Source organism: Thunnus thynnus, chromosome 12 (assembly GCF_963924715.1).
Source record: "Thunnus thynnus chromosome 12, fThuThy2.1, whole genome shotgun sequence".
Taxonomy (NCBI): domain Eukaryota; kingdom Metazoa; phylum Chordata; class Actinopteri; order Scombriformes; family Scombridae; genus Thunnus; species Thunnus thynnus.
In genome coordinates, this window is record NC_089528.1 from 32,015,750 (window position 1) to 32,043,644 (window position 27,895).

General features: G+C 40.2%; 1 protein-coding gene across 15 annotated transcripts in view; it reads left to right on the top strand.

Moving 5' to 3' along the window:
• Positions 1–27,895, top strand: part of dlg1b (discs large MAGUK scaffold protein 1b) — a 135,560-nt gene that overhangs the window by 96,993 nt on the left and 10,672 nt on the right. For 7 of the 15 annotated variants that reach the window (XM_067606914.1, XM_067606918.1, XM_067606921.1 and 4 more), the window contains 13 exons: positions 1,410–1,460; positions 2,275–2,399; positions 4,398–4,567; positions 7,540–7,676; positions 9,837–9,981; positions 15,608–15,737; positions 16,250–16,406; positions 17,426–17,528; positions 17,729–17,843; positions 18,355–18,531; positions 19,069–19,135; positions 23,555–23,654; positions 27,105–27,146. In XM_067606914.1, the coding sequence (XP_067463015.1) occupies positions 1,410–1,460; positions 2,275–2,399; positions 4,398–4,567; positions 7,540–7,676; positions 9,837–9,981; positions 15,608–15,737; positions 16,250–16,406; positions 17,426–17,528; positions 17,729–17,843; positions 18,355–18,531; positions 19,069–19,135; positions 23,555–23,654; positions 27,105–27,146 (1,519 nt within the window). Of the gene's footprint in view, positions 1–1,409; positions 1,461–2,274; positions 2,400–4,397; positions 4,568–7,539; positions 7,677–9,836; positions 9,982–15,607; positions 15,738–16,249; positions 16,407–17,425; positions 17,529–17,728; positions 17,844–18,354; positions 18,532–19,068; positions 19,136–23,554; positions 23,655–24,084; positions 24,119–27,104; positions 27,147–27,895 lie in introns of all 15 variants that reach the window. The other 8 variants (XM_067606915.1, XM_067606924.1, XM_067606920.1 and 5 more) reach the window with 3 other exon arrangements.

The window sequence follows — 27,895 nt, forward strand, 5'->3', positions numbered from 1 at the left end:
TACAACTCGACACGTTTAAACTGGTAACGGAGATGCAAATTAAAGTGGCATAATTTGACTCAACATGGCCAAAGGTGTCCTATGACATCATTAGTCTGGTTCTCCAGTTTGACACTAGACATCATGCAAGAAGCACTTTGTACAAACAGGACGAGTTCACAGTTTACTCTAGTCTGTCTTAAACCAACAGTCAGGAGCCCAAATCAACATGAAACCTGTTTTTCTTGCTGTAATCATTCCTCCTGTTCATACTGACCATTAGAAGATCCCTTCATAATGACCTTACAATGGAAGTGATGGAGGACAAAATCCACAATCCAAAAGTTTATCTGAAGCTAATATGAAGCTAATATGAAGCTTCAGCGTCCAAATGAGTCAAATCAAGTAGATATCTTTCAACGTTACAGTCTTTTTAGTGCCAAAGTTCCTCTTTTTGTTACTATACTTCCACCTGCAGCTCAACAGGGAAACACAAAGACTGTAAATGTGTCAGATATCCACTTGATATGACGAACTCAGACTGCTGAAGCTGAATAGAAGCTTCACACAGACTTTTAAATGACTGTGTGGACACACTGTGGATTTTGGCCTCCATCACTTCCATTGAAAACACATTTGAAGGATCTTTTAATATCCAGTATGAACAGGAGGAATGATTACAGCGAGGAAAACATATCTCACTGTTACTATGGACACCTGACTGCTGGTTTCCTGATGTGCTGATGTGTTTATGTCAGTAAACAGCTGCAGCATCATGTTGTGTTGACAGTGTAACATCACCTACTGTTGACTGTAATATTCTCTCCTCTAGTATCTCTGTGATAAGTAAGTCGTCATAAGAACTTAAAGACTTTTTATGATCAGCGGTCCAGGACTGGAACACGGTGCAGTGTGACATCACACCGTACACGTCTCTCTGTTCGCTGCGTTCAGACTGATGAAGGTTCTGGTAGTGGTTTGTTTCCTGTCTGTCTGTCCCTGACTGAACCGCTGCTGGAGTCAGACCAGTCTACGTTAAATCGGACTAAACAGCCTCCCGGCCTCTGATTGGCTCCGTGACGGTCGGGATGTTGGCCGCTGTCAGCGAGACGCCTCATCGTCTCTGCCGGATTAATTTACACAAGACTGAGATGTTAAGAAAATAAGAAAAGGAGGTTTAAAAAAGCTGCTTATCCAGCAGAAACTCCAACTTTATTCTGCTTCTTTAACCCTTCAAGTTAAAAGCCTTTAAAAATGATCATATAAAGCATTTGTTTGTCTGTTTTGTCTTCAGTTTTGTTTTATTTTTGCTTGTTTATGAGTAATAAATCAACAACAGACAAGACAAGACGACTGAATAAATACGATCTGCAGGTTATATACATAGAGGTGATGAATCCTCATGAGTAATAAATGTTGTGTGTGTGCAGGTGAACGGGACGGAGGCTGATTATGAGTACGAGGAGATCACGCTGGAGAGGGTAAGACCACGAACACCACGTCCTGTTTTTTATGTCAGGCTGAACGGCAGCCATGTTGTTAACGAACGGACTCGCTGTAACTCTCACTCACCTTTTTAACGAGCCTCGTTAACGAGGAGCCGCAGCTCGTAACTCACAGTGAGCGAATCCTGGCTGCAGATACTGTTGGTTTGACTTTGACGCACTGCTTTCATGTACTTTAAAACTCCCAACTGGTGTCTTTACAAACCAACAAGGCTTTATTTTAAACTCTTCATCCAGATGTTTCATAAGTTTCCAAATATGTCGGGTTGAATTTTGGGTAAACGTGATGAATCAACTCTGCTTGACTCTGTGAAACATTATTTGTGATCTTTCTTTTTAATGCAGCTGTGTTTTAATCCCTGACTCTGCCTGTGGTGAAATCTTTATTATCTTCTCTTCCTAATTCAGCTGTGTGCTTCCTCAAGTGCGAATGATAATCAGAGCAGCGTAAATAAAAACCATCTCTGCCAGCTGAGTCCCACAGGAACCACAGACTGTCTGTCGTTCTGTCTGTAGGCTCAACAGGCCTCAGGCTTCAATCCTCCTGATGTTATTAAACGTAGTTTGGAGGAGAATTACATCACTGAGAGTTACAGAAATGATGTTTTTCATTTCATGTCGACTGGAGAATAATGTTAGAAAAGACATGTAGGTGTGATGTTTTTAAAGTCGTCAGTAGGAACCAATGAGAGTCACAGACGGACTAGAGAAGGGGGGCGGTATTGAGAGACGGACCGACACGTTGTTGGTTTCTTAATGACGTTCTTTGTCGATTGTCGTCGGTATCCAGGGAAACTCGGGGCTGGGCTTCAGCATCGCGGGCGGCACAGACAACCCCCACATCGGTGAAGACCCCAGCATCTTCATCACCAAAGTCATACCTGGAGGAGCCGCCGCCCAGGACGGACGGCTCAGGTGAGGAACACACCTTTCATCAGATAATCAATCAACTTTGGTAAAAGTTCATGTGATTCAAAGCCGACAGTAACAACAATTAGAGAATAATGCACATGAGTAATAATAAGAACAATAATAATCTTTAGTTATAGAGGAGTTTTGCTTCACAAAGGCAGCAAAATAAAAGAGACAAATCATTAAATCATTTCAGTTTAAAAAAACAGATAAAAAACAATTTATTGTAAAAACAAAACAAGAGAAACGTAAAAGAAATAAAAACAAAGAAAAGACAAAAAAACCAGAGACTGAAAATTATATACAATCAATTTATACATTTTATACAATTTTATACAATCAATTTTTGTTTTATACAATTTTATACAATCAATTTTTGTTTTATACAATTTTATACAATCAATTAAATAGATTAAAAAATAAATAGACTACTAGATAAAATAGATTTTGAAAACATTGACAAATAAAATTGATGAGGGGGAAACATCTTCTAAAACATGAATGCAATAAAATAAGAGATGAATTAATGAATAATGTCCATGTAAAGCTAACGATGGTTTGAAGTTTAACATATAAACACTTGCAGCTGCTCTCAGATGGTCAGACAGACGGTTGCAGCGGCTCAGAGCTTCACTAGAACTTCTTGTCCTGCACTTTAAAACATCTAAAGGACTCTGACAGCAGATAAGAGCTGAATTTATGTCCCATCGTTCCGACACAAGTGTTTAGTTTGATACGTCCGCAGTAAGAGCTGGTGTCCGTTACCCAGAAACCCCCACGGCGCCCCGCTGCCTTTCACCGCTTCATTCATAATGCAGCAGCCACAGTCTGACTCACCTGATCCAGGTGACGATGACGACGACGACGAAGATGATGATGATGATGGGCAGCTTCGCTCTCAGGTTGCCTCCAACATGAACCCTGCTTGTTGTTCCGTCAGTCGTCAGTGAGGCTCATGTGTCTGACTGAAAGCTCGGGTACTCAACTGTCAGGAAACTGTCTTTTCCTCCAGAGAAACAAATAAAACTGATCAGGTGGACGTTCGCTGTTCCTCAGAGCTTTCTGATCTAAAACACAGTTTACAGACTACAGATATATCAGAGTATCATGTCGGATCAGAACAAGAACATGTTAGGAACAAAAACGTTAAATGTGTTTGATGTCATAGTTTGTTCATATATATATATTTCTAAGTTGTTGGTTTTTTAGTCGGTCTGTCAAAAGATGTTTGCAAATTTTCATAAATAAAAGAAATAATACATTTATTAAATAAATTCAGTAAATAAAACGGGTTATTAATGACACATTTTTTAAAAACCTGTCCTTACATTAGTTAGTTATTGGTGTAAAAAGTGTTGTGATGTTTGAAAGTCACAGAAATGTAAATTACTTTGACTTTCTACTTATCAAACAGTCCCGAGGTAAAATATAATAAATAATAAGAGTCAAATAAACCCTTTTTAATTGTGTGGATGTCCTTCATGGGCCTCCGTGGTCAGATCACGTCTGTATACACAACTCATTATGTTAAATTTAATAGAAAACTTGTTTAAAAGGTCATTTTTTGAAGAGATTTCTTCTTCTCCAGGACCTGCATGGCTGTGGAATGATTCATTCTAAAATATATTTCTTGTTTAATGCATTTAGAAAAAGTATAACACCTCCAACATAAACTCAACATCAGTACTTCTTTAGAACAGATAAAAAGCAGCAGCCTTTGTTCAAGCTCGGCCACAGTCGGCAACTTTCGTCAACCAACTGTTGTTTGTTGGTGTGAGAGTTAGTAATGCTCCTTAAACCCACGTTAGACCAAAGGAAGAAGCTACTGCAGTTATTTAACCAGCTCCTGAGTGTTTATTTAAACTCTAAACTCACAGTGCAGCATCACCTGAAGGGTCTGCACAGGAAGAACAACAGACATTAAGTATATTTACCCTGCGCATGCATAAACACACACACACACAGGCTGAAGCACAGTAAAAAAATATGTGTGTGTTTCAGGGTCAACGATGTCATCCTGCGGGTCAATGAGGTGGATGTTCGGGATGTGACTCACAGCAGAGCGGTGGAGGCGCTGAAGGAGGCGGGGTCTCTGGTTCGACTCTACGTCCGCAGGAGGAAACCCGTCTCTGAGAAAGTGATGGAGATCAAACTGGTGAAGGGACCCAAAGGTAACAAACAACAGGTTACATCATGTGGTTAAATTCAAATAATATATAATAATATCTGTCGGCAGGAAGAGAAACTAAAGGTGAACTTCTCCTGTAGCTGCTGATGGAAACAGTGCAGATGGTGTGGACGTGTTGTTGGATGTGTTGTTGGTTGTGTTGTTGGATGTGTTGGTTGTGTTGTTGGACGTGTTGTTGGACGTGTTGTTGGACGTGTTGTTGGACGTGTTGTTGGTTGTGTCGTTGGATGTGTCGTTGGTTGTGTCGTTGGTTGTGTCGTTGGACGTGTCATTGGACGTGTCGTTGGACGTGTCGTTGGTTGTGTTGTTGGTTGTGTTGTTGGATGTGTTGTTGGTTGTGTTGGATGTGTTGTTGGTTGTGTTGTTGGATGTGTTGTTGGTTGTGTTGGATGTGTTGTTGGTTGTGTTGGATGTGTTGTTGGTTGTGTTGGATGTGTTGTTGGTTGTGTTGGTTGTGTTGTTGGTTGTGTTGTTGGATGTGTTGTTGGTTGTGTTGGATGTGTTGTTGGTTGTGTTGGTTGTGTTGTTGGTTGTGTTGTTGGATGTGTTGTTGGTTGTGTTGTTGGTTGTGTTGTTGGATGTGTTGTTGGTTGTGTTGGATGTGTTGTTGGTTGTGTTGTTGGACATGTTGTTGGTTGTGTTGGCGTGTTGTTGGTTGTGTTGTTGGATGTGTTGTTGGTTGTGTTGGACGTGTTGTTGGTTGTGTTGTTGGATGTGTTGTTGGTTGTGTCGTTGGATGTGTTGTTGGTTGTGTCGTTGGATGTGTTGTTGGTTGTGTCGTTGGATGTGTTGTTGGTTTTGTTGTTGGACGTGTTGTTGGTCGTGTTGTTGGACGTGTTGGTTGTGTCGTTGGTTTTGTTGTTGGTTTTGTTGTTGGACGTGTTGTTGGACATGTTGTTGGTTGTGTCATTGGACGTGTTGTTGGTTGTGTCGTTGGTTTTGTTGTTGGTTGTGTTGTTGGTTGTGTTGTTGGACGTGTTGTTGGACGTGTTGTTGGTTGTGTTGTTGGACGTATTGTTGGACGTATTGTTGGTTGTGTTGTTGGATGTGTTGTTGGACGTGTTGTTGGTTGTGTTGTTGGACGTGTTGTTGGACGTGTTGTTGGACGTGTTGTTGGTTGTGTTGTTGGACGTATTGTTGGTTGTGTTGTTGGATGTGTTGGACGTGTTGTTGGACGTATTGTTGGTTGTGTTGTTGGATGTGTTGGACGTGTTGTTGGTTGTGTCGTTGGACGTGTTGTTGGTTGTGTTGGACGTGTTGTTGGTTGTGTCGTTGGATGTGTTGTTGGTTGTGTTGGACGTGTTGTTGGTTGTGTTGTTGGATGTGTTGTTGGTTGTGTTGGACGTGTTGTTGGTTGTGTTGTTGGATGTGTTGTTGGTTGTGTTGGACGTGTTGTTGGTTGTGTTGTTGGATGTGTTGGACGTATTGTTGGTTGTGTTGTTGGATGTGTTGGACGTGTTGTTGGACGTATTGTTGGTTGTGTTGTTGGATGTGTTGGACGTGTTGTTGGTTGTGTTGTTGGACGTGTTGTTGGTTGTGTTGGACGTGTTGTTGGTTGTGTCGTTGGATGTGTTGTTGGTTGTGTTGGACGTGTTGTTGGTTGTGTTGTTGGATGTGTTGTTGGTTGTGTTGGACGTGTTGTTGGTTGTGTTGGACGTGTTGTTGGTTGTGTCGTTGGATGTGTTGTTGGTTGTGTTGGACGTGTTGTTGGTTGTGTCGTTGGATGTGTTGTTGGTTGTGTTGGATGTGTTGTTGGTTGTGTTGGACGTGTTGTTGGTTGTGTTGGACGTGTTGTTGGTTGTGTCGTTGGATGTGTTGTTGGTTGTGTTGGACGTGTTGTTGGTTGTGTCGTTGGATGTGTTGTTGGTTGTGTTGGACGTGTTGTTGGTTGTGTCGTTGGATGTGTTGTTGGTTGTGTTGGACGTGTTGTTGGTTGTGTCGTTGGATGTGTTGTTGGTTGTGTTGGACGTGTTGTTGGACGTGTTGTTGGTTGTGTTGTTGGATGTGTTGTTGGATGTGTTGTTGGACGTGTTGTTGGATGTGTTGGATGTGTTGTTGGACGTGTTGTTGGATGTGTTGTTGGACATGTTGGTTGTGTTGTTGGTTGTGTTGTTGGACGTGTCGTTGGTTGTGTTGTTGGATGTGTTGTTGGATGTGTTGGACGTGTTGTTGGTTGTGTTGTTGGACGTGTCGTTGGTTGTGTTGTTGGTTGTGTTGTTGGACGTGTCGTTGGTTGTGTTGTTGGATGTGTTGTTGGACGTGTTGTTGGTTGTGTTGTTGGACATGTTGTTGGATGTGTTGTTGGATGTGTTGTTGGACGTGTCGTTGGACGTGTTGTTGGATGTGTTGGATGTGTTGTTGGACGTGTTGTTGGATGTGTTGTTGGACGTGTTGTTGGATGTGTTGTTGGACGTGTTGTTGGATGTGTTGTTGGACGTGTTGTTGGATGTGTTGTTGGACGTGTTGTTGGATGTGTTGTTGGACGTGTTGTTGGATGTGTCGTTGGACGTGTTGTTGGACGTGTTGTTGGATGTGTTGGATGTGTTGTTGGACGTGTTGGATGTGTTGTTGGACGTGTTGTTGGACGTGTTGTTGGATGTGTTGTTGGACGTGTTGTTGGATGTGTTGTTGGACGTGTTGTTGGATGTGTTGTTGGACGTGTTGTTGGATGTGTTGTTGGACGTGTTGTTGGATTGCTTCTGCTTGCTGAGGAGCTTTAGTGAAATCCCTCAGGGCCTCATGATTATTCAGACAAGAAGCCAGGCTCAAGAACAAAGCCTCGGTTTCCACGGAAACATCCTGAAATATGCTTTTCTGCGCCTATGTGCCCTGATTTGTGACTGTGTTAAATTGGCAGCAGTGTTTTGTTGTTGTTTTTTTTTCTCTCAGTCTTACTGTTTGTGTCCGTGTTGGATCCTTCTCCTCACTTTGAGTCCTGGTCCTGGTGTGTTTCAGGTCTCGGCTTCAGTATAGCAGGTGGAGTCGGGAACCAGCACATCCCGGGCGACAACAGCATCTACGTCACAAAGATCATCGAAGGAGGAGCCGCACATAAAGACGGGAGGCTGCAGATCGGAGACAAACTGCTGGCTGTAAGGACTCTTCATACAATACTTATGTAATAATATAACAGCTGCTGCTCAGCATGTTTTCACTCTCTGACATGAAACATATTTATCTACAGGTTTTATATTAGGCTATATTATATCAGTATGATGTTAAATAATGAAGGCTGGTTCTCAGTCACAGATAAATAAACTGGCTAAAAATATTTCTTTAATCTTCTTCAATTAAAATTAGCTTATATTTAGGTTGTAGAAGGATAAACAAAGAAACAAAACCCACAAAAAGACAGCGATGAGAGAGCCACATGACACAAATATGAATTTGGGAACGTTTGATACCACAGTAATGGATAACCGTCTTCCACAAGCAGCTAAAACTGTCTGTGAAGCCGTTAGCTGAGTAGTTTTGTTGGTCGGCTCAGATTCAGTCATTTCTGTTGAGACGTTTCAGCTTCTTTGAGTTTTTTTTTCATGTCAAATCTTTCCATCGCTGCTCTGATGCTCAGTGTTTGGCTGGACCGCAACAGCAGGGCCGTGGTGGTCTATGAGTGAGTTGCAAGTTCAAGTTGCAGCTTTGGTCAGCTGACCGAGCGTTGGAGTTTCCTCATTGGCCTTAAAAATGAATCGGCATGACCAGTTTTCTATGACGTCATCAGGGGATGTTTCCAGTGCTTCCACTCATAGCTGTTCACACGGGACCAGTATTACCTGGAGACCTCATGTGATTTAGAAATTACTTGGCTCCAGTTTAAACAGACAGCGTCTCCACCGTCTGGCTGACAGCGTTGTGTTTGGATTTTATAACTGAACTAAACACCAGGACTCAAACTTTTTATTTCTTTTAAAGTTTTCACATCACAAACGATGAACAACAGCATTAAAATACGAGTCCTGCAGGTAAAACGTGACTCATGTAGCTGTTACATCAGTTTAGTGCAGGTGCGCTGCTATAACTGTCAAAACTTTCAGTCATAATTTCCAGCGAAGCCTCCAGATGAACATTTAATATCCAATAATTCACTTTATACACATTAACTCTGACTATTCCTCTAATAAACTGGACACAGTTTTGCTCATCCACACACGGTCATATACCAGGTTTTGACTTGTTTTCTGCCTGCTGAGTTTCTGCAAAACTCCCGAGCTGGAAAGTGTGTTGTGTTACTATGACAACCAGCAACCGTGTGTTGTCATGTCAGCTGCGACTAACTGCGCATTAAACAGAGTTTTTAATATTGTGATTTTGATATTTGTTGCATATTTATTCTGTTGTGATGTGTCTGAAAACGTAACATAAAACGTAGTTCATTTAAATGTCACAGTTTCTTTTTTTTAATGTGGTGAAACATTAAAAACACACAATATCTGAACAATAATATGATTTATCTCACGGCACCAACTCTGGGAACCGCTGAACTAGACGTCCCTTTAACACTGTGTAACCTCAGAAAACACTGACAGCTTCATGTTACTGCTGAAAACATTTTAACTTCAAACTCACCTGCAGAATCAGAATCATTTTGTCTCTTTTCTTAAATCAGGGCTTTCAGATTTTGTCCTTGTGAGTGCTAAGAGTCCAGTTTAAGTTCATCAGTTCAAAGAAAGAAGAGTTTAGTTGGTCCTACCACACAGTGTGAGGCTGGTAGCTCCGAGTCCAGGCAAAACCTGACGGGTCACCAAAAAAAACCAAAACCCTGAGTGCTGAATGTAGAGAGAGTAGTAGTAGTAATTAATAATTCAGCGGTTGTTCAGGATTGGCTGACTAGAAGATTACTTTATTATTTTAGATTGTTTTTAGTTTCTAACTTGAGTTACATTTATGAAAACTTTACCCTTTTAGTTGCAATTCTGCGTTAAAATATCAGACGGTTTTCAGACGGCAACAAAAAGTCCCACTAAGTGAAAAGAACTACAGTCGTGTCAACAAGCAAACACTGAAACAGGAGCTCATTAAGGATATTTAAATGATATTAAAAGGATATTTAAATGATGTGACCACACAGCTGTCAGTGGGTGAAACCATCTCAACCAACACTTGAACCCTCCACAGTCAGAATAACCAGTTATATCAACAGGTTTTCCTTTTTCTTCCTGTTCTGTCTGCATCCTCTGAACCTATAAGACTGTGGTTCTGACTGTGAACAGGCTCCATCAGCTGATAATCATGTGTCTCCTCCCTGTGTGCAGGTGAACAGTGCTTGCCTGGAGGAGGTGAGCCACGAACACGCCGTCACTGCCTTGAAAAACACTCCTGACGTGGTCTACTTGAAAGTGGCAAAACCCAACAGTGTCTTCATGAACGACAGCTTCGCCCCGCCCGACCTCACCAACTGTGAGTCAATAGTCTTGATTTTACTTATTTTTCCCCCTGCAGGAGCATTAAAAGCACCACATCATCAGGTCTGAGGGAGTCCAGTTAGAGAAATAAATGTGTGTTATAAATGTGTTATCAGACACAGAAACGCTGCACACAAGTTTTTAATACTCTGTCCAGGAAGTAATCACATCTGCAGGGTTTTTAATCTCAGTTTCCATGATGATCAGGAAGAAATACACCGTTCATGTAACAAACAAGTCTGAAAAAAATGTGCACTTAGACGTATTTAATCGGCCAACGCAGGTGTGTCGGTGGATGATGAGTCGAACTGCAGCAAAAGTTCAGATCAGCGGTCTCAGTGCTGCGTACGTCCACACTAGAGCTGCACTCTGAACGCATCCGTCCAGAAGCTCCGTGAGTCGAATCACATTTTGTCGGTTGACTCGCTGCCGTTTTTTCAGCCCCGTCATGATACACAGAGTAAAGATCTTTGTACACCAAGTCCGTTTTTTTTTCGTCCGAAATTGTCACACGTTAAAAAATAAATACAATGTCATGTTTTCTGTGTTTTTTTTTTGCATCCGTCAAAAGCCTTTTACAGAGTTGTTTGACCACTCAGAGCCACCGTACACGCAAACAACACAGCCTGGAAACACTGATACTATCAGCTCCAGCAGAGAAGTTACACACCCACAACTATTGATCATCATCTGGTCTGTATGTTGCAGCGTTTTGAGGCTGAACCCTGAATATCTGCAGATCCAGTTGAAATGCCGATCACCTGTGATCAGGTGTGTGTGTGTGTGTGTGTGTGAGTGTGTGTGTGTGTGTGTGTGTGTGTGTGTGTGTGTGTGTGTGTGTGTGTGTGTGTGAGTGTGAGTGTGTGGTTCTTTCTTTTTCTTTCATGAATTTAGAGAACCATAAAATCATCCTCACTGCTTGACGACTCTATTTTGTCTCGTATTGGGAATTTTCGCAACAGATATAATAATAAAACGCATCGGACTCAGTGTGCGAGGTTTCTTTGCGTAACGATTTTTGTCGGATGACGGATTAAAAAAACGCACAAGGAAAAAACGGACTTGGTGTACAAAGACCGTAACGCAGCGTGACAGGCTGTAAACTTTACAGATTCTGGTCTCCTAATGAACTAAATACAGAACTGTGATGGAAACAGAACAGAGCGACTCGGACGCTCAACTCTGTTCAAACAGACGTACCAGCGTCTCTACCGTCCGGCGCTGTCAGCAGCCAATCAGGAGAGACGCTCCGTGCTGCGTCTCTCACTGTGGAAATCTGCCGTTCTCACATCACAGAGGATGAACAACAGCTTTTAAAACACGAGTCTGTCACTGCTGTTACTATAGTAACGGGACGGATACATGTACATGAACAGTGTAATATTTAGTGTGACGGCCTATAAGAATGAAATATATGTAAGAAGATAAAGAAAGATGAGAAAACCTCTTCCTGTTTCCAGGCAAACAAGGACGTAAAGCCTGTGGAGGATCTTTGTGGTCTTATAACGTCACACAAACCAGATTAGAAGGTCCTGGTTGACCCTGAATTAGTGTTGAATTCATGCGGGACTGCAGTCTGTCTCTGATGATGGGTGGGTGGGGGGTGGGGGGGGTGTTTCAATCCCAGCGGCATTCGCCAAACAACACGTTTCAAAGTCAAGACGACAAAACATTCAGAGCACGAACTCTGGATTTGTTCCCAGCGACTCCCTCAGTGAACCTTTAATGTGAAGAAGCTGAAGGACGAAGAGGAGACGACGGTCCTGGACTGATGAGTGCAGGACGGGACGAGGTCATGTGACACCGTCCCACCAGGAGAGAGGAAATGATCAGGTTATCAATCGCCGAAGGGATCAATCAGACCAGAGATAATCTGAGGATGACGGACAACAAGAAACAGCTTCTAAACACAGAAACAATAACATCAACATTATATAGTATCAGTATTATGAGCTGGATGTAGTTAAAGTATTGCAGTAAAAGTACATAAGTATTATGAGCTGGATGTAGTTAAAGTATTGCAGTAAAAGTACATAAGTATTATGAGCTGGATGTAGTTAAAGTATTGCAGTAAAAGTACATAAGTATTATGAGCTTGATGTAGTTAAAGTATTGCAGTAAAAGTACATAAGTATTATGAGCTTGATGTAGTTAAAGTATTGCAGTAAAAGTACATAAGTATTATGAGCTGGATGTAGTTAAAGTATTGCAGTAAAAGTACATAAGTATTATGAGCTGGATGTAGTTAAAGTATTGCAGTAAAAGTACATAAGTATTATGAGCTGGATGTAGTTAAAGTATTGCAGTAAAAGTACATAAGTATTATGAGCTTGATGTAGTTAAAGTATTGCAGTAAAAGTACATAAGTATTATGAGCTTGATGTAGTTAAAGTATTGCAGTAAAAGTACATAAGTATTATGAGCTGGATGTAGTTAAAGTATTGCAGTAAAAGTACATAATTATTATGAGCTGGATGTAGTTCAACTATTGCAGTAAAAGTACATAAGTATTATGAGCTTGATGTAGTTAAAGTATTGCAGTAAAAGTACATAAGTATTATGAGCTTGATGTAGTTAAAGTATTGCAGTAAAAGTACATAAGTATTATGAGCTTGATGTAGTTAAAGTATTGCAGTAAAAGTACATAAGTATTATGAGCTTGATGTAGTTAAAGTATTGCAGTAAAAGTAGTGGTTTGGTCCCTCTGACTGATATATTATTATATATGACATCATTAGATTATTAATAGTGAAGCATCAGTGTTAGAGCAGCATGTTACTGTTGTAGCTGCTGGAGGTGGAGCTAGTTTACACTACTTTATATACAGTTAGCTAGTTTAGTCCAGTGGTTCCCAACCTAGGGGTCGGGCCCCTCCAAAGGGTCAGCAGATAAATCTGAGGGGTCACATTTTTAGCTGTGATAATCACGAAAAAAACTCCCTGAGATTCTGGAGGGACTGTGTGATGTCGTTTAGTACGTAAGAACAAAATATAAGTAACAGAATAAAATTAGATGAGAACACACGTCATCCTCCGACCAACCAGACTGAGCAGCGTGAGATTCTTGTTTTCCGCTGTAACGTGAATACTCGACTGTATCAGCATCCCACCCGTCCAAAGACTGCATGACATCAGATCCCTTCAGACGCCATGTTGTCATAGATCCCTCTTCTCTAAAGACCCCCCGAGCTCCCCCCCCACACACACACACACACACACACACACACACACACACACACACACACACACACACACACACACACACACACACACACACACACACACACACACACACACACACACTCCTAACCTCTGAGTTATCATCCTGCTCCGCTGCTGATGTCGAGGTTGAGACGCGTGAAGGACGAGCAGCAAATCCAATCAGCGAGCTGCATCACAAGCTTCAGCTGCTGTCAGTGTGGTCCGGCTAATCCACACAGCATCACTGCAGCACTGGGGGGGGGGCGAGGGAGTGGGGGGGGGGGGGGGGGGGGTGGCAATATGTATAATGACGTCCCGCCACAGTGGACAGCAAAGATCTGAGCCAGAGGTAATGAATGAGAAATAATTCAGTTAAGTGCGCTCTGCCTCCATCACAGCAGCTTAGACGCAGAAAGGAAAGGAAATATTAGAATAATAGAGAAACGGTTCTGATGGACCCGAAGCTGCAGGGAGCCATCCCATAATCCCCTGCTCCACTCTCAGATAATAGACGTGAACAGAATCAATTGGCTTTACTGTCCACCGCTGTTACACACAGTCACAGATTCCCTCCAGACGTGTTTTAAAGGAGCCGTAACATGCTGTTCATTGTTTTCTGTCTTATTAAATGTGGCCAGAGTGTCAGATAACGAGGTAAACGTATGTAGCAGTAATGCTGCGAGCTTCATACGGCTCTGAACGATCGGTTTCCAACAGTTTTTTCTACTTTTGAGACGAGCTGACGTCGTCGGTGCAGGGAGATGATATACAGTCAGTGACAGCAGAATGACATCTAACCAGCTACGTTACCGTCGTTATTTCTATGGCTGTAGTCAGCCAAAGAAAATCTTGGTCGACTGAAATCGTACAAAATCTTCAAGTAATTGATTGTTGCTAACTTTGGAGCTAACCTCCTTCACTTTTCCAGCATTTGGGGAAACAACAGACGTGACTTTTTAGCATTTATTAACTGACACACTGTAGTCTGTGCTGTACATTTACTGCCAGACTGACAACTTACTACTAACCTTTTCCTCTGCTCCGCTCACATCCACCGTCACTTCTCTGCTCCTCGCTGTTTCCCGCTCTCTACACAAACATACTCCTTAACGGAGCCGCACGACCAGTGGTTTCCCAGGCAACGACAGAGGTTGACTCACGTACCGGAACAGCGCTGCACAGAGACTCCCAAACGCTGTCGATCTCCAAATGAATGGATATCAAATATTAAAAAATATCTTTTGGCCTGGCGGGGGTTCATTGGCATGTACGGATGGATTTAAGTGAAATCCTGCTTTGTTTAGTAAAACAGCCTGTTTCAGACGGAGGCTGAACTGAGGGTCTGCATCAAGCACCAGTATGAGATAAACAAGGAGTCTCAGAATATAAATAAATGAGCATAAAGGTCCCTTTAAGACATAGAAATACTCTGTTGGAACATTAACGTGTCTGTAAGGGATCCAGCTCAGTTAGTAGCTTTCAAATAAAGAAGAAGAATCAACACACAACCAACACACTAGCGACCAGGAGTTTGTTTGTGATGTTTTATGTTGTGGGAATAAGGAAAATAATGGACGGAGAGTCATCGATTTACAAGCATCAATCTATGATTCGTCCATCCAACCCTGTGATACTGAGAACAACGACGAGTATGAAGTTGGTCATCAGGGATAAAACACCGAGATAAACGAGGTTTAACTGCTGAAGTGATGACAGAAAATATCTCCATGAGGTTTAGAAACAGCACAGACGCACATTTATCACTAAATTTGCCACATTCCTGCCTGGTAAATTGATCTGTTTAAACACTTTTTTGGAAAATGTTTCAATATGAATTACAGCACATCTTTCACCTTTTCTTGATATTTTAGTCTCTGAGTAAATGGAGCTGATGTGCATCTCTCTGGTGTTTCCACTCTTTGTTTCTACTGTGTTTCTATCAGTAGAATCATTCTGTTCATTGTGAACTGAGCTGAAAAACAAACAAATCAAACATCAAACATTTCTGTTGCTTTTTACACACAAATTACACACAAACAGTTTTTGTGATCAGACTCGTTTCACCGGCCGGTTTAGTTTACGACCCCCAGCGGCAGCAGCAGCTCCCGGCCTCGTCCAATCAGGAGCCTGACAGGTGAGTGTGGAGGAGGGTCTGAGCTGGTGAGAAACTGTAGGACCAGAGATAGACACACACACACACACACACACACACACACACCTGCTCAGTCGGTAAGTCGGGAGGAAGGAGACGATTTTACTGACAGATTTTTTACTTCCTGGTTTCATCACATACGTGTTGCGTGTTGAAGCTGCATCGATGGATTTACTGGACTGAAGAGTTTAACTGATCGACTGTGTGTGTGTGTGTGTGTGTGTGTGTGTGTGTGTGTGTGTGTGTGTGTGTGTGTCTCTCTCTTGCAGCCTTCACCCAGCACATGGAGAACCATATCAGCCCCCCCAACTTCCTGGGTCAGCCCCTCCCTCCGCCAGCTTCCTCGGGACGCTACTCCCCGACACCCAAGAGCATGCTGGGAGACGACGACGTCACCCGGTGAGGAGTTACAATCAATACTATTGATTGTATTTGAGAGTTTGAAAGCTTTGATAACGATGGCAGAAATATAATCACATGTTTTTAAATGTAGATAATGAAGAATAACGTCCAGAATATGCAGCTTTACAGTTGAATAATAAACCTCGAACTGCAGCAGCAGCACATTTTAAACAGTAAACACTATAAATTAAATTCACAATAACTATAAAAAAACACAAATGCATCAAAAATGATTTGGAAATTATTCTGTGATGTCGTCTTTTTATCTTTCGTGTTTTTGTGTCTTTTGTCTTCTTCTAACTTTTCTTACTTCTGTCCTGCTGTTTGGTTTTTGTCCATCCTTTATAAACAGTCTCCTGTTTTGGTTTTTGTCCGTCAAAGCACTTTGTAAACTCTGTTATTATAAATAAAATTATTATTATAAATAAAGTAATTGTTACCGTCAGCTGTGTGAGGTCACATGACGTCAGGATGATTGACAGCTCCTGTCTGTGTCGTCGTGCCGACAGGGAGCCCAGGAAGGTGGTGCTGCACAGAGGAGCGACGGGCCTCGGCTTCAACATCGTAGGCGGCGAGGACGGCGAGGGGATCTTCATCTCCTTCATCCTCGCCGGAGGACCAGCAGACCTCTGTGGAGAGCTGAGGAAAGGAGACAGACTGGTCTCGGTACGTATTCAATTTAACTTTATTTATATATATTTATATATATATGAAAACGCTGAAAACACACGTTAACATGAAGAAAATGTAGAGACGCATCACCACAAACACTCTGATCTGAAGGAAAGTTAACTAACTAACTGACACGACGTGTAGTCAGAATTAATATCAACATGTGGGAGGTTTTTTTAATTTGTTTTTTATCATTAAAATGAAGGAAAAAGATCTTTTAGAAAATATCTGAGATGTTTGTTTTGTTCTCAGTGTCTGACAGAAGCGACTCTAACAGACTGACGGTTCAAACACCTCGAACGAGAGCAAAGAGCTACGAAAGGACATAAAAATAAAAATATAACCATCTTTTCACATTCTGACGACAGGCCTGTTGCACTGAACTAAACTACAATCATGTATTATTAACCTCTAACAGAAAATAAATCACAGTTTATATGAAATATCATCTTTTTAACCCTTTTTAGCTTAATGACAGACTGCTATATGTAAACATATTTAACTTAAAATGAAATATTTCAACAGTATTTATTTATGTACAATCACATACAGTCACATATGCAGCTTTTACTGCAAAACACACAAATAATGCTGCTTTTCTTTATAATAAAGTGAGCTGTACTGTGAGTCAGGATGATGATAACAGGACCAACAGAACGACCGTCACTGTGCTGATAAAACAGCTTCATCAGCCGAAAACACACAACATGAAACTAATACTGACAAACCTTTGTGTCCTTATCAGGTGCAAAACAAACACAATATTAGACAAACACACTTACAAGATTCCTTCAAAATAAACCAGTAATATAATATCTGAAATAACTGGACAAATAATAACTGAACTTTAAGAAACTTAATTACTTATAAGATGAATAAAGATGAAATGATCGACTGACTGAAGGTCATTTCCAGATGAAGTCACGTGTCTCAGGTCTGAGAAGCTGAAACCAGTTGAGTTAAACATTCAGACTGGTCCCAGTTTGCTCAGATGAGTGTGTTGTTGTTTCCAGGTGAACGGGGTGGACCTCCGCAACGCCACGCACGAACAGGCCGCCGCCGCCCTGAAGAACGCCGGGCAGACGGTCACCATCATCGCCCACTACAGACCAGAGGGTGAGAGAGACGCCTGAGGTCACATCAGGGCTCCTGTGTGTCGTTAACAGTCCGTCCAGGATGTTGATTCACATGTTTCATGCAGAAAAGTTTCAGTCATTTCTTGAATTCGCGTTAATGATCGTGATGAAACGGTTTCCTGGAGGGACTGAAATGTCTTTTATCAGATGGTTGAGTGTAAACGTTTGTTTCCTGTTCAGAGTACAGCCGGTTTGAGGCAAAGATTCACGACCTGCGAGAGCAGATGATGAACAGCAGCATCAGTTCTGGATCCGGATCTCTGAGGACCAGCCAGAAGAGATCGCTATACGTCAGGTCAGTACAGAGATAATAAGAACTGTCACATGATCGTTTATTATTATTTAGCACCACAACAGAGGAACCACCTTTACATTTTGAAATGTTTATATAATTTTAAATTGATATTAAACTTATTAATGTTAATGATTCACCAACAGAAAAGAAAATTGCATATTTATTATATATTATATAATTGGGTGAATAAAATGTATTCAATGATTATACTAAATATTTAATTAATGCATTTAATTAATGAAAGATTCATTTAATTCATTAAAGCAATAACAAAATAATTTATTAGAGAACGTTCACTGAGCTCAGTGTGAATTATATATTTAATTATGAGTAATCAAACTAAGTGTTTATTAAATTAAAATATATTTTTTAATGATTTAAATGATTATGTACTGGAATCATTACATATTTTATTGATTAAAAACTGATAATGATATAATGTTGTGATCTTCACCAGACGGTAAAATAAAACTTAACGATGTTTTTTTTAACGACCGTGTTTGTCTTGCAGAGCTCTGTTTGACTACGATAAGACCAGAGACTCGGGTCTGCCCAGTCAGGGACTCAACTTTAAGTTCGGAGACATCCTCCACGTGGTGAACGCCTCCGACGACGAGTGGTGGCAGGCCAGACAGCTGACGGCCCAGGGAGAGGTGGAGGAGGTGGGAGTGATCCCCAGCAAGAGACGGTCAGTCGCACACACACACACACACACACACACACACACGCACGCGGTCACATGACTGGACGGTTTTATCAAACATCAACGAAAAGATCTGCACTGAACGCTTCGTTAGACTCTTAATCATGTATCTGCAGATACGTCTGAGATACTTTATTCATCCTGAAATAATCTTTGTGACAAAGATGCTAAAAATAATCACATGACGTAGCAGCAGAATATCAGCAGAGTGGATTAAAACAGGACTTTTACATAGAAATGAACGTCAAGTTCTCACAGTGTTGATGAAGCTGATCACCGTCAGATAAATGACGTCAGTTCAGCTTTAACAAACAAAACCAAACGGACAAATCAGACAGTATCAGAGCAGCTTAAAACTCAACTATGTTCATGTGGTTCTTGATCACTAACATGATGATGTAATGTAAAGTGATGTTTGAGTGTCTGTAATTCTATCAGATGACAACATGAACCTGACTGAACGTCACTGACTTGTCTGTTCTTTCGCTGACCTTTTGAACCTTCTGTCCTGTTTGACCGCAGGGTGGAAAAGAAGGAGAGAGCGAGATTAAAGACGGTGAAGTTCAACTCAAAGTCTCGAGACAGAGGGGTAAGTAGCTCTTTATTGTTCTTGTAGCGTCAGAAAGTAGCAGCAGTGATGTTAGAAGTAGAAAATAACATTTAATCTAGAAGATACTTTTAATGCCTTTAACTTTACAGCAACGTCTTGAATGATGATACTGAGTTATTCTGCATGATTATAGAATTAATAGATTATCTTCAGTGTTTTATAAACCCAGTGGTGGAAGTACATTTACTCAAGTACTGTATTTAAGTACAGTTTGAGGTACTTGTACTTTACTTGAGTATTTCCATGTGATGCTACTTTCTACATCTCAGAGGGAAATATTGTACTTTCTACTCCACTACATTTATTTGACAGCTTTAGTTACTTTTCAGATGAAGATTTGACACAATGGATAATATAACAAGCTTTTAAAATACAACACATTGTTAAAGATGAAACCAGTGGTTTCCAACCTTTTTGTCTTTTGACGTCTTACAAAAAGCAGTGTGTAGTCGGGGTCACATTTCACATGTCTATGAGTTGTTAACAGCTCCACCAAATAGTGATTTTTCCCTCTAAACTTCTCACATGCTTTCATTTCAATAAATGTTCAAATGATCCAATATTTCAGCAAAAATCAAAGATTAGAGAAAAAGTCCAAAAACTGAAAACAGATTTGTGTATCAGAACTTTGTTTTTTCTTCTTTCCTCTCCCATTAATCATCTCACCACCCCTCAGATTTATCTGCTGACCCTTTGGAGGGGCCCGACCCCTAGGTTGGGAACCACTGGACTAAACTAGCTAACTGTATATAAAGTAGTGTAAACTAGCTCCACCTCCAGCAGCTACAACAGTAACATGCTGCTCTAACACTGATGCTTCACTATTAATAATCTAATGATGTCATATATAATAATATATCAGTCAGAGGGACCAAACCACTACTTTTACTGCAATACTTTAACTACATCAAGCTCATAATACTTATGTACTTTTACTGTAGTAGTATGTCTCTTGTAATGGAGTATTTGTACATTATTGGTACTTTTACTGCAGTAAAGGGTCTGAGTACTTCTTCCACCACTGATAAATGAACTGTGTGTTTGCAGCCACCTGATCTCCACCTACTAATGAGTGTTTGACTAATGTTTAAAACCAGCTGGCAAGTTAACAGCATGTTGTTGTTGATCTGTGAGACGTTTTCTTCTTCACTGCTCAAACGTCTCAGCAGCCAAACCGCAGCGCCTCCCCAGCACCTTTTTTTAAAAAAAAAACCCGTGTGTCGCTTTAACACGCGTCGCTCAAACGCCCCGCGCCACCCCGCTAACACACCAGTCTGGTGGAGGGGGGAACAAAACAACATGCATGACCCCTCCTCCTCCTCCCCCCCCACTCAATCCCCTCCTCTTCCTCCTCCTCCTCCTCCTCCTCCTCCTCATACAGAGAGAAACACTTGACATTGATGTCTGACTGTCTGCTGCTGCCTCCTCTTCCTCCTCACTCACCCCTCCCTCTCTCCTGCAGCATGTGATCTAATGATGTCACTAGCTCCGCCTCCTGCCAATGAGTACTACAGAACAGCAGTTTAGGGTCCGACTCATCGCTCCACACACGCAGCATCTTCAAGCAGACAAATCTCTGCTTGTGTGACGTGTTCCTGGTAACTTCCACAGTGTCAGATCAATCAATCAATCAGTCGATCAATCGATCAATCAAACGTTGGTTTTACAGCAGCTTTCATGCAGGTTAGTGTAGTTCAAAGTGCTTCACAGACGACTGATGAGCCAATAATAAGACAGAACGAGTGTAGACAATCTGAGACTAATGAAAAAAGAGAACATAATAAAATAAAATAGATTTAAAATCCATAATAATAATAATAATAATAAATAGCGTGGAATAAAAACTAGATAAAAAAGTCAAAGTGCTCGTTAAGACAACAAACATGGAGGTTTGTCACAGCTTGTTAGGACTCGTTTGATAACGAGACGGTTAAAGTAAGAACCTGCACAGCTGCCTGATGCTGATGTTTCTCCTCAGATGTGTTTAATCATCATGTTTAAGTTCTGACATTATAGTTTAACTTGCTGTTTTTGCACGATGTGTAAAATGTTGTTACAACGTGCATGAGAACAATATCTGCTACAGTAGACGTGTTGAGTCCTGTAAGATGTGAAGTGAATAGTTACACTAAACAATAATAATAATAATAATAGAACTTTTCAAACTAGGATCACAAAATGCTCTCTAGTGCAGAGAGACAACATAAAAAGACAAAATAAATAAATAAAATGATCCATAAAGTAAAATAAAACAACAAGAAGTAAACATGTCTGGCAGTAACACAACAGATGAGACGGTGTCAGCAGACTGAATATTAACTGGAGGAACCAGTTCAGTAATCTGGACTCTGGAGCAGCTAACATGCAGAAACCTGCAGATATAAGAGGCGTCTCCGGACAGTTAAAAGCTCACTGATGTACTCAGACGCCTGGTATGTAAAGTCATGAGAAGGATTTTAAACTGTTTTCTAAAAGAAACTGGTAACCAGTGCAAAGAGGCTAAAGCTGTGGTTTAAACTATGAGAGGAAACAGACTCACTGGGAGTCGACTGAACAGTTTCCAGTTTGTCTCTACCTGCCGGGAAAGCTAACGCTAGCTAGCTAGCAGGTATCAGACCGATGTGTTGAGGTACCAGCGTGACACAAACACAGCAGCAATCCTGCATTTTGCCTGGAAAAAAACTTTATTATTTTATTTAATTTATTGTTTATTTAACACAGACAATGCTCAGTACATTTATCACATTTATTGTTCTTAGTCCAGCTATAAACTCTTTTCCCTGTGTAGTGGCTGCAGGGCCGAGGCCTCTGATGCATCAAAAAGTAAAAGATATCAGTCAGTTGTACTAAATTAAAACATTTGAAATACAAGATTTAATATTTTAGCCGTATCTGCCAGTCCGAGTTGTTGGTTCTGAGTTTCTGACACCAGAGAAGATCAGATGAACGGCTTCTCTCGTCTCTGCATGTTGTCTGCATGTTCAGTTCCTTCTCGTCCTGCTGCTGTCTGACTTCTGCTGCGTTCACTCTGAAACACCGACAGGACCTATATCACTCAGATCAGCTTCTAGCTCCAGTTTATGTGCACATACAGATGCGACACAGTTACAGGAAAAGAAACAAACTCTCCCACATCAGTTTCATGCTGGAAGGCAGCTAGTTCTTCTCTTTTATTTTGTTTTTTTATTATGTTTGGCTTTGCTACTGCTAATAAAAGCTTCTACAGAAGGCTGATAATTTGAGAATAACTGAAGTTTTTCTAAGTAGTTTAACATTTTTTAACAGAGTGTCAGTACAGAAACTAAAATACTTTCAATTAAACTAATCAGTCAACCTGTTGCATCTGTATTTAACTTTAAATTATACACTAAAACGTTTTTGATACTCAGAGCTGCAGACATGACTTAATGTACTCAAAAAAGTGTTAAGTTTAAGCTTTGGTGCTGTTGGTTTTTGGGTTTTTTTGTTTCTTTTAGTTCATGCTGTTAGTCAGCTGATCACAGGCTCAGACAAAAAGCTTGAAGGAGAATAATTAGACGCTCATCACAAGGCTGTTAGAAAGCAGCATCGACGCCTGCACGCTGACTCCAAACCACAAGAGTTTCATCCGGAAAACATTTCAATCCATCTCGGATCTTCATCAGCAGAACGTTTGTAAAAAATAGAAAATACGCCAATAATTTAAACATCATGCAAACCAACAGGCTGACAAGCTCTATGATGCTGTGATTAACTGTCCAACATCTGCAAGCAATTAATAATTCAATCAAGTATATAGATTTGGCAAATTTTTCATGGGCGCAACCCGCATACATCCCACAAATGCATGTTCCTTACAAACGTGGCGCCATTTAAAAGGGAAATAAACAGACTTTCCAACAGAATACAAAGAAATAATCTACCAAACACACATTTCCTTACTTTTTGTGCTACGTTTATATTGTAGTAAGCTAGAAAAAAGAGAAGAAACCTTAAAGTCTTGTACCAAAATGGGGTCTTAATACCCTTTCTATAAAATTTAACTAGATCAAATAACATTAAAGAAAATTAAACACCGGTTACATTTACAATTTTAACATTTTCAGATGTCTGTGTCAGGATTATTGTAGTATAGAAAGATATATAAAGCCATCAGGAAGGCACACCTGTCATCATAGAGCTTTTCAGCATGTTGTTCATGATGTATAAATATGGATGAATTTTCCATTTTTACAAACATTCTGACGGGACGAAGGTCCGATTACGATCGAAACGTCCTGATTAAACGTTTGTGGCTCGGAGTCATGGTGCAAACAAAAAAGCCGACCGACATCAGACTCCCCACATCTCCCCTTCTTCCTCCTCTTATTTTATTTTTTTTATTCCATCACCCCCCCTCCTCCTCCTCTTCCTCCTCAGCAGTCCCTCAATGACAAGCGTAAAAAGAACCTCTTTTCCCGAAAGTTTCCGTTCTACAAGAGCAAAGAGGCGAGCGAGCAGGAGACCAGCGACGTCGACCGTAAGTACCGGCGCGAGAGAGAGAAAGTGGGGAGGCGGGGTGGGGCGGTCTGTCTGTCTGAGAGGTGATTGGTCAGCGACAGGAAGAGAGGTCAGCTGGTGGCGGCACGCTGCAAACGCAATGGTTGTCACGGCAACAGGGCCCAGATAAACTGATACCCCATCCCCCCCAAAAAAACTTCCTTTTGTTCATATTGTTCAAACACTCGCCGTCGCAGTTAACAGGAAACATTTGAGTTGCGACGGCAGAACATTTGATCCGACTTTCCCTAAAATCCTCCTCTTCCTCACTGGAGACAAAATGGCGGCCCTGCGGCCCTGCTGACCCGCTGCGTTCCCTCTGCACTCTCTTACTGTCGCTGGAACTCAGTAACGTTGTGTTTCTTGTGGTTGTTTTCTCCTCGTTGTTCACACGGCTCTGCTGACTTCAGGACAACAGCGACGACATGCTATCCAAAGGCCACAGTAAGTGTCCCCCATCCAACCCCCCCCCCAACCCCCCCAACCCCCACCCCGCTCCCAAAAAACTCCCATCAGCCTCCTTCATCTCCACCAGGAACCTTTTTCAGCATCACTGCCAAAGATGAACTGCAACAGGAACACGTCACATGACTCATTGACGTAAAATAAAATACTGGTTAGTAGATCAGTTCATCGTTGGTTTGGAACCAACATGAAGAAAAATATACGGTGTCTCAAATAGAAAGTCAGCCTCTCCATAATAAACTGTAAGTTTCCTTTTATAATAATAATAAAATAAGGTTTTACTTACAGAGCACAAATCTCATGTTACAAGGCAACAAATACAAACCACAACAAATTATAAAACTGATATCATGTGACCAGAATTAATTAAATTAATTAATTAATTAATTAATTAGTTAAGCGAATTAAAATAAAAAGATAAATTCAATAAAAGGTTTTAAGAGAATGAAAAGAGTTTGTTCTATATTATCAAATGTTTGGCTGAAGTTTGAAGAGATGCTGAAGTTGGTTCCTGGTGGACACAAAGCCGAAGGTCTTCCCCTCCTCTTCCTCTCTCCTTCCTCCTCCTTCCTCGTCACCGAGCATCGAGGATCCTCCGGGCCGGAGCTCCATCTCTCTTCACTGTCATAGAAACATCACACGTTCATCTGTTTTCACTCTCACAGCTCACAGGTTTCTTCTTTAGTTCTCACAGGATCTGAGTTTGTGGAGGTTTTACACGTTTACTGTAATAACAGACGTCAGTTCCCTTTGACGTTCTCACTGATTCTTTGCTTTTTTTTGATAGATTTTTGTTCAGAAATTAGTAACAATGAGGTTTATTGATTTTAAATTGATTTTATCCATCACTGAATACCTTCCAAATCTGTTTAAAATGTTTACTAGACCAGTTATCACGTTTATAACAAAATGTTTATATAAAGATTTGCTGGTGAAGATTCTCAACATACACTTTATACATACGTATACTTTTGAAAATTGTTAGATTTTTAAAACATTTGACTCAGTGAGATTTTTCCATTTTTTGGAATAAATGTTCTACATTACGTATTGATACTGAGACCAAACTGTTCTGTTAGTTTTGCCTCCCTGGAAATTGATTTAGAAATTTTCAAATATAATTAAACTAAGAAAAAAAGAAAGTTAAAGGAAGCAGTTGGTCAGACTGCAGTGATGTCACTGTCAACATCTTGTTGCTAGGCAACCATCAAGCAGGTTTGGACCTTCAACCGATGGAAATTTATTTTTAGAATTTTTAAGAATTTTACAAAAAAAATTTCTGTCCCATCAAACGTCTCCCTTTGTTCAAGCTAAATGTTTTGGTTTTTTGCAGAATTAAAGTACATAACGCATTCATGTTCACAAACATAAAACTATATTTTAAGCTTTATATTGAAGTGAATTTTGTTTGTAGATCACATTCACAGATATTTTACCAGGGTTTTAGAAAGTAAGATTTCTGCGTAATGATTCTGTTTTGCTTTACAGAAAATGAAGAATTGGGAACAAAAAAATCAGTTTGCGGGCATTTCTAAGTTTTTTTTATTTGTGGTTTGCATTGTAAGAAACATTGTTGAAGTCATAACACATATCTGCGTGAAGGGCTGGGCGATAATTCAGTGTTATCTATTTTTAGTGGAATCATGTCATAATGATATTAATATGTTAAGCATTTCACATGATTCTGTTGTTTAAATCAAACATTTTCATGTTATTTTCATTTTCAGTTAATCTACTGTTTGTTTTTATCAATTAATGGATCGTTTGGTCTGTTTTATGTGACCACTCGTCTAAAACCCAAAGAGATTCAGTTTACAATCATAGAAGACAAAAAAAACTAGAAGATAGTCACATTTGAGAAGCTGGAACCACTAAATTTTTGGCCATTTTTGATTTTTAAAAAAGTCACTTAAACCATTAATTATTAAACGTTTTGTTAATTCTCATTTCTTTAGATTGACAGAATTATTCCAGCTCTAGTTTTACTTACTTGGATAAATGTGGAACATTTGATTAAACTTAAATGTTAGATGTGACTTTGCAGACATGAAGCATGTTGTGATATCAGTCAGTCTCTCCAGGAAACTCGAGATATCTCTGCAGTATTTGCATAAGCTGCAATTTTGCTGCAACTTTTTGCATGAAATGTCCAAAATCAACAGCCCGCTTGTGATTCGGACCAATCGTTGGCGTTCGGTGTGGTGGTAACTGACGTCATCGCAGCGTTCAGCAAAGATTCAGGCGCATTCAGGTGGAAGACGGACAAAAATGATGCTGTAGACGAGCAAAACAATTCCCAAATGTTTTGCAAAACAGTTATATTTGCTGCCAATGTTGAGCTGAAAGTTTATTTAATAAAAGCTTGTAAATGGAACTCAAGTACAGTATTTTCTTTTTATAGAACTTTGAGTCCTCATGGTTCTCATGTTCAGAAAATACATTAAAACATTAGTAGCTTTTTATCCAAGGAAGTCATTACGTATGACTCTTCATTGGTGGTAGTTTTAAAAAAAAAATCATTATTTTCCTTTGCTTGTAATTTTTCTCAATTCAAGCAATTTTACCACAAAAAGAGCACAATTTTTTAGAATAGCCACTGCAAAATAAAGCATTTTTGGCCGCAATAATCACAAAAAAACCTGCAAAATCCTGGAGGAACTGATCAGTATCACAAAATATTCTGACATCATGGATGTGATTTCATCTGTATCGCCCAGCCCTGTTTTTATGGAAATACAGTAACATTTACAACGGTTACAAGATAACTAGAATAAGACATAATGATTGATATGTAAAGGCATCTGAAAACATGTTTATCATGTTTACCACGTGTATCATCAGACTGAATATTTGTGATTATTCTGCTGTTGGACTTGAACACCTGGAGTCTTCTGGGCAAAGCATGATGGGAAAGCAATGCTGCCCGGCTCACCCGGTGTTGTCCTGTGTTTTGTTGTGATTCCAGAACACGTGACCTCTAACGCCAGCGATAGTGAAAGTAGCTACCGTAAGTGTGTGTCGCTGCCGTCGACGCTGCCTGCTTTTTACAGGAAACACTTGAGAGCTTTCGCACTAACAGTCAGTCTGACACTCGGCTCGGGTGGTTCACGGCGGTGCAAACACTCCTGTTTCCTCCTCGCAGCAGCAGACGGGACTCTGTTCTTCAGACATGGTTCATCTAATCCAGATTAACATGATGTTATTGAGATTAAATGATCCTGTTAGTTCTCATCCAGCTGACTTGATCTCTGTGAATATAGAGATTCAAAACCAACACTCATTACTTTTTAATTTTGCTGTGAAGAACTCTTCTTTAACACGTCATAACAACAAATATGTCATAAAGCTGATCAATCACATTTTAATTTATTAAATTTAACTACAGTTGATCCAACTGTATATAATTTATACTTAACTTAAACTTAAATTACTTAAAATTGTAATATTCCAGCAGCTCAGGCGCCAATAAAATACTATAAAATAACCATCTCATAAAAATACAGTAACTTTCTGTAATTAAAACGCAGTCTATAGCTCTAATTTTACATAAAATCTTTTGTATTTTTTGGCTTTTTAATAATAAATAAGGATATTTCCACCTGTAAATACAATTAAATTTCTTATAAAATGTAGTGACACTGTTATAATACAAACAATCAGGTTTAATGACTCTGCTGTTATAAATTGGGTTTAATTACATTATTTTACATAAAATCTTCTATTTATTCTATTAATCTATATTTAATATAATACAAT